The sequence below is a fragment of the Emydura macquarii genome, unplaced genomic scaffold, assembly GCF_026122565.2.
Source record: "Emydura macquarii macquarii isolate MOO-44397 ecotype Brisbane River unplaced genomic scaffold, CSIRO-AGI_Emac_v2 contig_1146, whole genome shotgun sequence".
Classification (NCBI taxonomy): Eukaryota; Metazoa; Chordata; order Testudines; family Chelidae; genus Emydura; species Emydura macquarii.
In genome coordinates this window covers 20,556,064-20,568,794 of record NW_027131283.1, presented here as the reverse complement: position 1 = coordinate 20,568,794, position 12,731 = coordinate 20,556,064, and the positions used below count along the sequence as shown (strand labels likewise).

The 12,731-nt window shown below is 38.6% G+C and overlaps 1 protein-coding gene across 6 annotated transcripts in view; it reads right to left on the bottom strand.

Annotated features, from left to right (window-relative positions):
* The window catches only part of LAMA2 (laminin subunit alpha 2), a 482,162-nt gene that overhangs the window by 67,071 nt on the left and 402,360 nt on the right, over positions 1 to 12,731 (bottom strand). For all 6 annotated transcript variants that reach the window (XR_010919459.1, XM_067546727.1, XM_067546728.1 and 3 more), the window contains 2 exons: positions 11,519 to 11,657; positions 4,581 to 4,683 (listed from right to left, as the gene is read on the bottom strand). Coding sequence is in view for 5 of the 6 variants with exons in the window: in XM_067546727.1 (XP_067402828.1) it covers positions 4,581 to 4,683; positions 11,519 to 11,657 (242 nt within the window). In the remaining variant the exon portion in view is untranslated. The remainder of the gene's footprint in view (positions 1 to 4,580; positions 4,684 to 11,518; positions 11,658 to 12,731) is intronic.

Sequence of the window (12,731 nt, the reverse complement as noted above, 5' to 3'; positions counted from 1 at the left end):
TACAAAGCACTCTTAATATAAATCATTATTAAAGAACCTTAATGAAAAACCATCAGTTTCATTAACCTTCTGTGGGGTCGGATGAGTGTGCATGAGAACCTAATTTGTGAATTTATAAATGACCCTTTCTGCTTGGATTAGAATTGTCTTGTGAATACTCTATGCCATTTGCACTTTCACTTCTGTGAATTGAGACACCTTCACATTTTGGCAGGAGTGAAACTTTGGTTGGCATGTATTTTACAATGTCTCCTAAATAACATATAATTTATATTGTAATATTCTTTTTCAGGGCCATGCATATATGTGCATATGGAGTTCACATGTATCTGGGCCAATTCTGTCCTCACTTTTAACTTTGAGCACAAGATGTGGAGCAGCGTTCATAACAAATGACTACTCCAATATAACTTCTCCAGGTAGTCATAGATTCCAAGGCCAGAAGGGACATTCTCATAATCTATTCTGACCTTCTGTGTACCGCAAACTATAGAACCTCCCCCAAATCATTCCCACAGCATATCATTTAGAAAAACATCCAATCCTGCATTAAAAATGGTCAGATGTGGAGAATCCACCTTGATCCTTGGTAAGCTGTTCCAACAGTTAATTACTCTCATCCTTAAAAATGTATACCTTATTTCCAGTCTGATTTAATCTAGCTTCAATTTCCAGCCAGTGGATCATGTTATACCTTTCTCTGCTACACTGAAGAGCCCACTGTTACCCATGTAGGTACTTAGCCTGTAATCAAGTCACCCCTCTACCTTCTCTTTGTTAAGCTAAATAGATTTAGCTCCTTAAATCTATCAATATAGGGCATGTTTTCTAATCCTTTAATCGCTTTGTGGCTCTTCTCTCCAATCTTCCTGACGGTGGACACAAGAACTGGACACAGTATTCCAGCAGGGGTCGCACCAGTACCAAATACATAGGTAAAATAACCTCTTTTACTCCCACTCGGGATTCCCCTGTTTATGCTCATAAGGATCTCATCAGTCCTTTAAGCCACAGCATCACAGTGGGAGCTCTTGTTCAGCTGATTGTCCAACATGACCCCCAAATCTTTTTCAGAGTCACTGCTTGCTACGGTAGAGTCCTCCATTGTGTCATTATAGTCTATATTCTTTGTTCCTAGATGTATATATTTACATTTGGCCATATTAAAACACCAGTTTACCAAGCTATCCAGACTGCTCTGTATCAGTGGCCTGTCCTCTTTGTTATTTACCACTCCCCCAATTTTTGTGTCATCAGCAAACTTTAACAGTTATGATTTTATATTTTCTTCCAAGTCACTAATAAAAATGTTAAACAGCATAGGGGCAGGAACCAATCCCTGTGGGGCCACATTAGAAACACACACATTCGATAATGACTCCCCATTTACAATTATATTTTGAGACCTATCAGGTAACTAGCCTTTAATCCATTTAATGTGTGACATGCTAATTTAATACTGTTCTAGTTTTTTAATCAAAATGTCATGTGGCACCAAGTCAAACACATTACAGAAGACTAACATATTACATCAACACTACTACTTTTATCAACTATATTTGTTATCTCATCATAAGAGATGATATGTTACTTGGACAGGATCTATTTTCCATAAACCCATGGCATTAATTATATTACCCTCTTTTAATTCTTTATTCATCGAGTCCCATATCATAATAGTCATAACGGATCAATCATTGTTATGGACCCTGTTCTATGGCTTGTGGCACTGTGAATTCAAAATAAATGTGGTGGTCATCAAAGTGGATGGGGAGGAGACAGAGCCAGATCTCTACTGTCCCACATACACTGGTCTGTGAAACTGGCCAACAGTGCATGATGGAGTTAGCTGAACCCCAGAAAAGGGTGTACTAGTTGAATGCCTGGGAGCTTAGGGAGGTAGGCATTGTTCCTCCCTTACCTGGCTACTTCCTGTTCCTCACCCTCCAAGGGCTTTGTGGATCTGCACCACAAAACCCATGTTACTGGAGGCTGCCTCCAAATTTTATAATATAGTCCTATATCTTAACTGAATCTTGCAGTCATGACACAATAGAATTTTATGGAACGGGCAACCAAAATGTACATCCTGCTTGACAAGCCATCAGTGCTACAAATTTTCACATCTACTGCACTTTTAGACTGCAATAAAATGTTTTTAATTCCCAAAAAGAATATGATAGTAAAACATAATAAGTGACCACTTTAAACCTGACAGCTGCTTACCATGTGTTAAATATGTTCTGTTGGTTGAATTCCTAGGGCTGCCAAAAATGTTAAAGTGCAATTATAGCCAAAAAGAGACTTTAAGATTTACCTCATCTGGGTGTGATCCCTTAGACTTTGTGCTTTTGTACTTGCACGAGTCCAATGGGGGTTTTGCAGAAAAAGGACTGTAGGACTCTACCCAATCATTTTCTGAACAAAATTTGTTTAGGTTCTAACAAAAACAATTTATAACTAATGTTAGCACTACAGAAGGGCTTTAGGTACCATCAAGGAAATAACCAGCTATGACCTGGTTCCAGAATCCTATTGCTGGTGATTTTCTATGATGATGCATAAAGCAAAGAAATCATAGCTTGATTTTCAGATACTTTGATGAGCTTGCAATCTGTCAGCAAGAAAAATCATGTCTGTCTGTTTCCAGGGTGCCATTTTTTTTTCTTGCAGGCCCCACATCTGTTTTTTCTTCTTCCAAGAAATGTAACATTCTTGTCGTCATGGTTATTTCTAGGTATCCCTAACTTGTTATGATAATTTCAGCCAGCTGAGCTTGATCTGACTATGTCATGATTATTACTCAAAATTCAAGAAATGCTCTGGTCACTGGAAATAGCTTCTTTCAGAAGATCCAAGGCGACATTTCAAACGATAACAATGAAATGCATGTTAGAAAGTTACTAGGTCCTAATTTGAAATATGCCATCAATTTAACACCTTGGACTGGATATATCTCATAATCATAAACTGTACTTGGTTAATACTTGGATAGAAGGTCTTCAGAGGCTGATTCAGTAGGTGACACTCTTCTTTCCAAGTTTTTATTAAACCATTGATCCAACATGCCATAGTTCTGCGGGTGCTTACCTTTGACTGATATAAAAATGGTAGTTGAGACCACTTGTGATCATTAATGACCCCTAGCATTTTCCACAAGAGCAGAGATGGGAACCTCAGAGTACTGACCAAATTCAAAGTGGGTAAATGTATTCTGCTTACCAAACATTCCCACTTCCGTTTCATTTAAGTATGGTATTCTTCACTTCTATATTTCTTCATTGCTATATTTTACTTCATCCTGAGATGGCTTCCATTAGTGTTACAATAAGTGATTTTGTGTACTCTTTAAAAAGTTTATAAAACAGTTTAGGATTTGTCTGGATAAAAAGTTCTGGAAGTAAGCCAGTACTGGTTGCAAAATGCTAGAACTGGTCAAATAATGACAAACATATTCACCAATAATAAATTCAATAACTGATAAGAAAATATTCAAATGCATTACATATAAATATGATTTGACCTGATTTATTATGTATTAAAGTGATGGATGTATTTTAAGGCTAGATTCTGACTTTAAGCAAAACCCTGAACAAGAAACAATGAAACACCAACTAGAGCTGGTCAAAATTTTCTGTTGAAAATTCTTTGCAACAGAAAATTGCATTTGATAAAATGAAAATTTTCACTGAAAGTGTCTGATATCCTCAAAAATGTTTGATTTTTCATTGGCATACTGAAAACTGAAAAGCCAAACATTTTTGGTTGAAAACTCAAATTGGTTTGGTTTTTCACAGTTGTCAGCTCCAAATCTGCAGTTTTGGGGGCTAAATGTTTATGGTTTTCTGTTATTGAAACATGACAAATTGTAATTTTTTTAACGAAAAGTTGAAATTTGGCTATGAAAGTTTCGATGAAAACATTTTTTCCCTCATTTTTATTGAAATTTTCGGTGGGGAAACCCTCCATTCTCTGCCAAGCTCTAATACCAAGCCATGAGTAATCCAGGGGAGACATTATGACTTAGAGACACAGCTCTTCATCGCAAAGCCCCCATTGCTTCATCCTTACTCCTAGGTGTTCGGGTAGTAATTTACTGCTGGCCTGTAACAGTAGTAAATTACTGCCCACCACCTACAATACTGGCTCCCTACTCTAGCCAGTGAATTGGGGGTGAAGCTAAGGCTCCACCATTACCCACCCCCCTCTCTGCCCACCTATGTCAGGGAGCAAATACCCCTACCTAATGCCTGGACCCAACATCCAGGAAGCTCATGTAGGCACATATAAGTGCATTCATACTTTAGATGGGTCCACAGTCTGAATTAGAATCTAGTCAAACAAATAGACAAAGTTACAAATTATACTAACTTCCCACTATCAGGATGGCCTAGTGGTCTAGGGCTTTGCATTTAGGTCAGTCTCTCCCCTGGAGGGATGGTTTATATCCACTGACAGACTTCTCAGCTACAGGCTAAGCTTTTTTTTAAATTTCCCATTGACATGTCTTCTTTGCACTAGAACCATAGCAGATCTTACTAGTTTACCAACAAAAAACTAATGTCATATACAGTACATACCTTTAACATCACTTTCTGTCTTCTTGGCCTCATTAAGAACCCTGAAGCTTTTCTGAAGAGAGTTCTTCGCACCATCCTTCAATGATCTTTGAGGATCAGATGCCTGCAGACCAACAAGCAGTGTCACTTATAGAAAAGTATTTTAAGCTGGTTCAGGACAAGTTTAAAGTAATAAAAAAGTATCAGAGGAAGATCTAGCTGAAGAATCATTGAAATTTTAAGTGGTAGTCAGTGTACTCTGAATTATATGCCACTGCCATTACACTGGTCCTCCAGCAGAGATGAATAAAACACTTTTCACTTATTAATTTACTTTTATTTTTACAGGAAACCTGGGCTCCCTTGCAATGTCAATGATGAAGTTAATAAAAGAGAGAAAGAGAAATTGTTTCTGAATGTGGTGGAAGCAGAATTGAATCTGGGAGCAGATTTTTTTCAAATCTTTGTAAGCATATTTTTTTCAGTCTGGATTTCTTCCTGCAACTATGGACACAATAAAATACATACAGTTCAGTACTTCTCCCTAACAGCAGCTATAAAACATTTAATAAATAGACTAGATCTCACAACACAGACTCTAATATAGACCACAGAGATGTCCTCATAACAACTGTATTTTCTGACTCAAACCAAGCCAGTCAAGGTGAAATGAATGAAAATAGGCTTAGGAGGGAACAAAAGGATAAACTGGCGTTAAATCTGAAATACTAAACTACTAAATGCTATTTAAAAATCTCGTTATTTGAGAAGCAGACAAAGCTGTACGTACAGTTCAAAGGTTGACTGATAGGGAAAACTGTTTTTCTAAATTAAATTAATATTTTAAATTGCTAGGAAATGCTCTAGAATCTGAATAATTTACTGTTCAGTTTGAGAGAATGAACTCAGGTCACTCCATAATATAGCCTGTGTTTCTTTGAGAATACTCTTGACAGCCAGATAACATTTTATATTAATCATGGGTCATAGCCTTGTAACTAGTATGAAATTAAGTAGTAACTATTTTTCATTTTCCAGGGCAGATACATATACTTAAAAATTAACTACATGCCAATTAAAGACACTTGTTATTTAATATTTATATTATGATAAATTCCAGACGTCTTATTTTTTTTTTAACACTTCCAGTTCTCTCCCACTTCTCTGTTACACATTAAAGACCATACATTTGCTTGCCCACATCAAAATCTCGTGAGAAGCCCTGGATGCGTTGGAAATTCAATGCACCCTCATGATACCATTCTCTGTAAGGGAGCATTTTACTGCTTAAGGTGCTGTACTGCATATACACAGCTACCATATTCAGGCTCCTTGTTATCATATAACACTGAAACACATTCTTAAATGTTTTTTCTAAATAGGGACTGTGCTTAAAATCTCTCCTGGAACAAAATCTATGTGACTGAATTATTGTGCAATACTATGCCACACTTCCAAGTTGACCTAGGGCTTCATAGACCTAAGGTCTGCAATCACTTGTGCACATGGAACTACTGATATACGGAAGAGGAGCTACATACCCATAAGAACTGCACAGCTGGATCCTTATAGATCTATTTTTAACATACAGTAACAGCTAATGTAATTATTTTCATGTATAGTAAAAAATGATACCCATAATCCCTTAAAAAGAGAATCCATTATGTGATGTCCTATGCAATAAGGGAATTGCTCCTGAAGGAGGCATCTTTGGCCAGTTTTGGCAGCAGCTGCACCTGTCAAATCAGATTATGTTTTTATGTCCCTTTTCCCTTTGAGCTTCAGAAGCCAGCGAATGATCACTCTGTGAGCATGGAACTTCAGATCTAATGATCATTATTGTTATTATTAACAATTCGCTGGGCTTGCCTGACTGGCTATTAAAGCAGTTTATATTTTGATAGAATGACGTGGAAAGGCTGCATTTGCAATGCAAAAACAAGATGCAAGTTGAATAAGAGGTTGAGTAATTAGGGCCAGGCTGATATTTGTGTCAGAAACCCTGATTGCACTACATACAGCATAAAGATAATATTTACAAAGACCTTTTCAGAGATAAATAGAGATGTACAGACTGAAAACAATTCAAAAGGAAATATGCTATTCAAAAAGAGTGAACTAATCAAAACACCTTATACAAAATGTGCATTTTGCTGATTTATGGCTCATAAATATTGACTTAATGAAAAGCACAGACATTACTAATATCTGACTGTGTGAGACACGAATGTTCATGTGTGTAGGAAAATAAGTGTGATGGTGAACTCCTTCATGTTTTAATAAAGCTGCCCACAGTAAGTGATACTGTGTTTAGATTTACTGCATCAGTCCATATGTTAAAAATAGATCATATAAAAAAGAGAAGCACTGTGGTCCAATAGACACTATACGGGGTCTTTTTCACACCGCTGACCGACAAAAGTTTGACCAACAAAAGTGCTAGTGTAGACAAAACCTTATTATTCCAACTTGAGTTGAGACAAGCTTTGGAGCTACACAGAGCTTTCTTCAGGTCTGGGAAAGGTACTGAGAGTTTCACAGCTTAATACAAATTCAACAGATAGCATATATGCTAACTATTTATGCTAAATAAGGGGCCATTCAAGGTGAAGTGGAACATTAACACCCCTGTAATCATAGTACAGCAAGGGGCGTTAGTTATGGATTGTTGTAATATGCCATAGATCCAGTATCTTTATTCAGACCATGATTTTTAGTGTCTAGCAAAATTATGAATTTAAGCTCCCAGGCTCGTCTTTTGAAAGTGTTGTGCAAATTTCCTTTGAGGATGAGGACTAATAGGTCAGATATAGAGTGATCGCTTTGGAAAAGTGTTCCCCCACAGGAGATCAGGTATTTTTTATCTTTTATCATTTTCCTCTGTGAGTTCATTCAAGAGCATAGCAATTGTCTGGTTTTGCCTACAGAGTTATTATTGGGGGCATTCAGAGGACTGGATGAGGTATATCACATGTTGGTAGGCATGGGTAGAACTGATGGATCTTGAAATGTGTATTGTAGGGGGTATTGATCATTGGAATAGTGGAGATATGTCTGCAGGTTTTGCATCTGTTGTTCTAGCAGGTCTGCTGTTGCTTTGAGTTGGTGTGTCCTGGTTTGTGGTGAGCTTGGAGAGATTGTGGGGTTGGTTTGAAGGCCAGAAGAAGGGGTTCAGGAAAGATTTATTTCAGGATGGGGTCTCCATTGAGTCTGGGTTGTAGTTGTTTGAGGATACCCTGTATGGGTGCTAGCACGGGGTGGCAGGTGACAACTAGGGTTGTGCAGTCAGGGAAGTTTTCAATTCTGCATTGAAGCAGGATCTCTCAGGGTATTTGGGTGGCTCATTCCATGATGTGATCTACTTCTCTGGGAGAGTGTCCTTGTTTGGTGAAGATGGCTTTGAATGTGTTAAGGTATATATCCTGGACTTTTTCCTTATAACATATTCCGTGGTATCTGAGTGCCTGGCTGTAGATCACAGATTTCTTGGTGTGTTTGGGGCAGTTACTGGAACTGTGAAGGTGGGTGTGGTGATTCATGGGTTTCTTGTATATAGTTATCTGAAGCCTTTCATTGTTGAAGCTGATTGTGGTGTTCAGGAAGTTGATGCTAGTGTGGGAGTGTTCCAGAGAGCATTTAATTGATGGGTGGTGATCTTGACATTGGGGTGGGAATCTATGCGGGAGTTTAAGTCGTCTGTCCGGAGGATGAAAATATCATGGATGTATCTCAGGTATATCATTGGTTTCGTGGTGCAGTATATACAGTTTTTTGTAGCGACGCTGGTCCCAGGATATTAGAGCAGTGGTTTTCAACTATGCAGACTTTGTCTAAGGGGTCTGTGAAAGGTTGTCGTTACCATAAAACAGTGGCTTTCAACCTGTGATTTGTCTAAGATTTCCAAAGGGGTCCACACCTCCATTTGACATTTTTCGGAGGTCCACAAATGAAAAAAGGTTGAAAACCGCTGTATTAGAGATATAAGGCTAGGGAAGTAATATCTTATTAGGCCACTTCTCTTGGTGAAAGAGACAAGCTTTGAAGCTCAGACCTAGTATTTCTTCTGATCTGGGAAATGTACTCAGAGTGGATACTCAGTTACTAAAAATCATGGACTGAATAGAGACACTGGATTTATGGCTTATTACAACAATTCACAACCCATTTAACTCTCCCTGTCACCTCCCACATCCCCCCACATCCGGCTTTTCCCTCTCTATGACTGGAGAGGTGTTAATAGGCCACTTCACCTTGAATGGTTCCTTGAAATATATATGAATTACTTACGTTAAACAACCTGTTCCACCTTGTTTTTAGCTGTGACATTCTGAGTACATTTCCCAGACCTGAAAAAGAGCTCGGTGTAAGCTCGAAAGCTTGTCTCACCAACAGAATGTGGTCCAATAAGAGATATTGTGCTCTCCATCTTGTCCCTCTAAAGTGCTATATAAACATTATTAATGAATTAAGCCTCATGACATGCTTATAAGTTAGGATTCCCAGGCATCATCATACCCATGTTCAGAAGAAGAAACCAAGGCACACAAATATTGAGTAATTTGCTCAGATCACACAGTAGGTCCCAGGCAGAGCTGGGACTAGAAGCCAGATCACCTAACACCTATTCCCTTGATCTTGCTTAGTAGACCACACCTGCACTCTAAAAAAATATGATCACATTGAAAATACCTTTTCAAGCATTACTTTAAAACCATGATTCTAAACTGTGAACCAGAAACCAAATCCTTCATCATGATTCAGCTTTTCAGTCAGTTAACCCGATCACCATCACTGCGCCCAGGCTAAGTAATGGGCTGCAGAAAGCTGCTTGAATGCTTGAGATGTCTCATCTGTGATTAATTTATTTTGCTTTTAAAAGGGAGAATGAATCCATCATATAAAACCCAGGAGGAATTCTTCTGTCATATTTTAAAATATGTTTTATCTTTTCTAGTCATCTATCAGGCTTTCTGCTACTGCAATGCTTCTTAGTCTCTTTTGGCTCTAGCTTTTAACACTGTCAACTTCATTTTAAAAGAAAGCATCCTTTCCATTAACATAAATAAAACCCTAAGATAACCACACATCACCCTGATATTTAAAAATGTGTGTGGTACACACGTTGGTATTTTATTATATGTTGTGCAGGGAAGGAATGGCAAACACCTAGCACGAAGAACTTCCCTTCCTCTTCTCTAGTTTCAACTCATTACTTTAAAAAGAGCAGCAGTTCCCTCCACATTCCTATTCTTCTGCCAATTAGAACCCTATTCTATACAATCTGCATATCACAAATAAGGCTATACCTATTGAATCCATAAGAATGAGCACCCTTAAAAAATATTGCCTTAATCATGCCTTGGTCTCCTTACTTGCTAATCATTTGTCTCTATTTATATCACACTGTCCATCTCCTTTCTCCATTCCATTTCAAATTATCTATCCATTTTCCTTGTATAGTATAATCAGCTGATTCATTGCCTCTCTGATGTACGCCCTTTTGTAGCCATGTAGTAATTGCCCGCTTCGTTTCCTGACTATTGCATCTCTCATCTTTCCCGTTCAACCATCAAAACATCTGTCTCCCTCATTTTCTCTGAAGCATCAAAGGACCAAAAAGTAGAGATATTTTTCTGTTTTTATTAATTGTGAAAATAAATCCACTACTCCTTGTTTGCCTTTGGATTAAAATTTGTAATTCTAATAGAAGTAGCTCTCTTTATCGATAACCAGCACACACACCAATACATGAAGCACCATTTTTCCATCACGAGATAAATTCAGTAATTAGTGCTACTTGAACTGTAAGTTAATATTTGAAGTTGATAAATGTGGCTACCATTGATTTAAAATCCAAACCTTATTACCTTGTTCATGAATATGACTAGTCACACTGTCCTTTTTTCTAGCCTTGTGATTCTTTGACTCCATTGGGATTTGTATTCTTTCTTCTAGCTATTTATATCATTGTCATTTCTGTATCTGGTATAAGGACTTTCCAATTTCACTCCATTCTGTCATCTGCAGAGATATTTTCTGTCTGTGTGTCTGTGAAGTGCAGGTCTGTTGGTCATATATTTGCCTCCAGAAATAAGCTTTTAACTCTTTCATTACTCACAATACAAATTATCGCTGGCTTTCTGCCAGTGATGAGTGTGTTGTGGTGCAGAGGTAGTAGCTTAATAGTTGAGGTTAAAGACCTAGCTTCCCATTATAATACCCATTTAAAATCCCTCTAGTTGCTTCTCATCCTCACAATCTCCCTGAAATTTTACTTCTTGTATCTCATCTTGGGGATGGTGCTTTTCTGTGAAGTTTGGTACAGCTTGGAAAAGTAGTGTTAGGATTACAGTGTTTAAAAATCATTCTGCCATTTGCTTTTTCAAAATGTCTTCCTAACTTTTGTGAGGCTCATGACATCTGCAGAATGGACTGGCTTTTCCACCTCTAGTTCGGTTTTCTTTCAATGGCCTTGATGTGGAGATATGCTCTTAAATATGTTTAGGGAGACAGTGTGGGGGATTACCAAGATAAAGATTTTTTCAGAATACTATTTAAAATATAAATAAGATACACATTAATCAGATATAAACTGACCTGCTCCTGTCTCTAGGCTTTATTGCAGCAGCTGCTGACTTGAGTCAGAGATGGTGGGTGTGGGGATGCATGGGTGGAAGGATATGAGACAGGATAAAAGTAAAGGGGAAGGAGTCCAGAAAAGGATATTATAGGAGACACAGAGGAGAGAATGGGATCAGGAGGGACATAGACCTGGGGTACATGGAGATATGAGCAGTGCTCTCTGATCTCAGAACTGTGGGCTGTGGCAGTAGGAGGGGTGTATAGACATGCCATAGGGTGGGCAGAGCATGGAGACTGGAATGAAGGGGGTGCATTGCTCCTGGGGTATAGAAGCAACCTGAGCTTTCCTTCCAACAGACACCATTCACTTTTCTTACCAGTTGCATAGCTTCATTTGCACGGGCCTTGGCCTCCTTGGCGACTTTCTCTGCTTCATCGATGTAGTCCTTGATATTGGTATATGCCTTGAAAGCTACAGTGGCATTGAATGAGAGGTTTTTAGCTTCAGCAAGGATTCTGTTAGGGTGGAAAAGGTACATCACACCATTAAAAACTGCAGTTGTAGCTCAGCAAAGCAAAATGGATTGGCACTTTGAGCCAAACCGCCCAGATTTCTAATAAAAACAACGAGAATCCTGTAGCACCTTAAAGACTAACAAATTTCTGTGGGCATAAGCTTTCGTGGGCTGCAACCCACTTCATCAGATGCATGCAGATGTTTTTCATTCATCTGATGAAGTGGGTTGCAGCCCACGAAAGCTTATGCCCGCAGAAATTTGTTAGTCTTTAAGGTGCTACAGGATTCTCATTGTTTTTGCTGTATACAGACTAACACAGCTAGCCATCTGGAGCAGATTTCTAATGATTGGAATGATTTTGTGCACAACGCCATACTTGAGGTTTCTGGAGTGCTGGCGATAAGTGTTTAAGGAGGGAGTATGTCAATTTTTATTTTCATAGTGCCACATGGAAAAACAATAGTTTTGTATACTGTGTGTTAAGGAGATATTTCATACTGAGAGGAAGAATGGTCCAGTGGTTAGGGCATTAGCCTATGACTCAGGAAATCTGTTCAATTCCCTGCTCCACCACAGACTTCCTGGGCGACCTTGGGCAAGCCACAGTACACCTACATTTTGAGCTTGAGCTGGTACTTCCAGCTTGAGTAGCTGTACCTGTGCTAGCTCACTAAAAATAGCAATGTGGCTGCAGCTGTGTGAAGGGCTGGCTACCCAAGGATGTATTTGGGGCAGCTAGTTCCTGCTGCAGCTGCACTGCTATTTTTAGTGAGCTGGCTTGATCACAGCTAGTACAGGTATGTCTCCTTGAGTCACAAAGTAGACCTCCAACTCTAAGTGTAGACACACCCTTAGTCTCTCTGTGTCTTAGTGATATTGGGATAACACCACCTCTGTGAGGTTAGTCAAGTGCTGAGGTTAAATACATTAAGAAGATTGTGAGGCACATAGATACTATGGTAACGAGGGCCATATAAATACCATAGATTGCTCCAAGAGAGTAAAAATGCCTAGTGTCTAAGTGTCTGAGGTAAGTAGCTTTATCCTCATATGAGGGGGCAAGATATCCCCA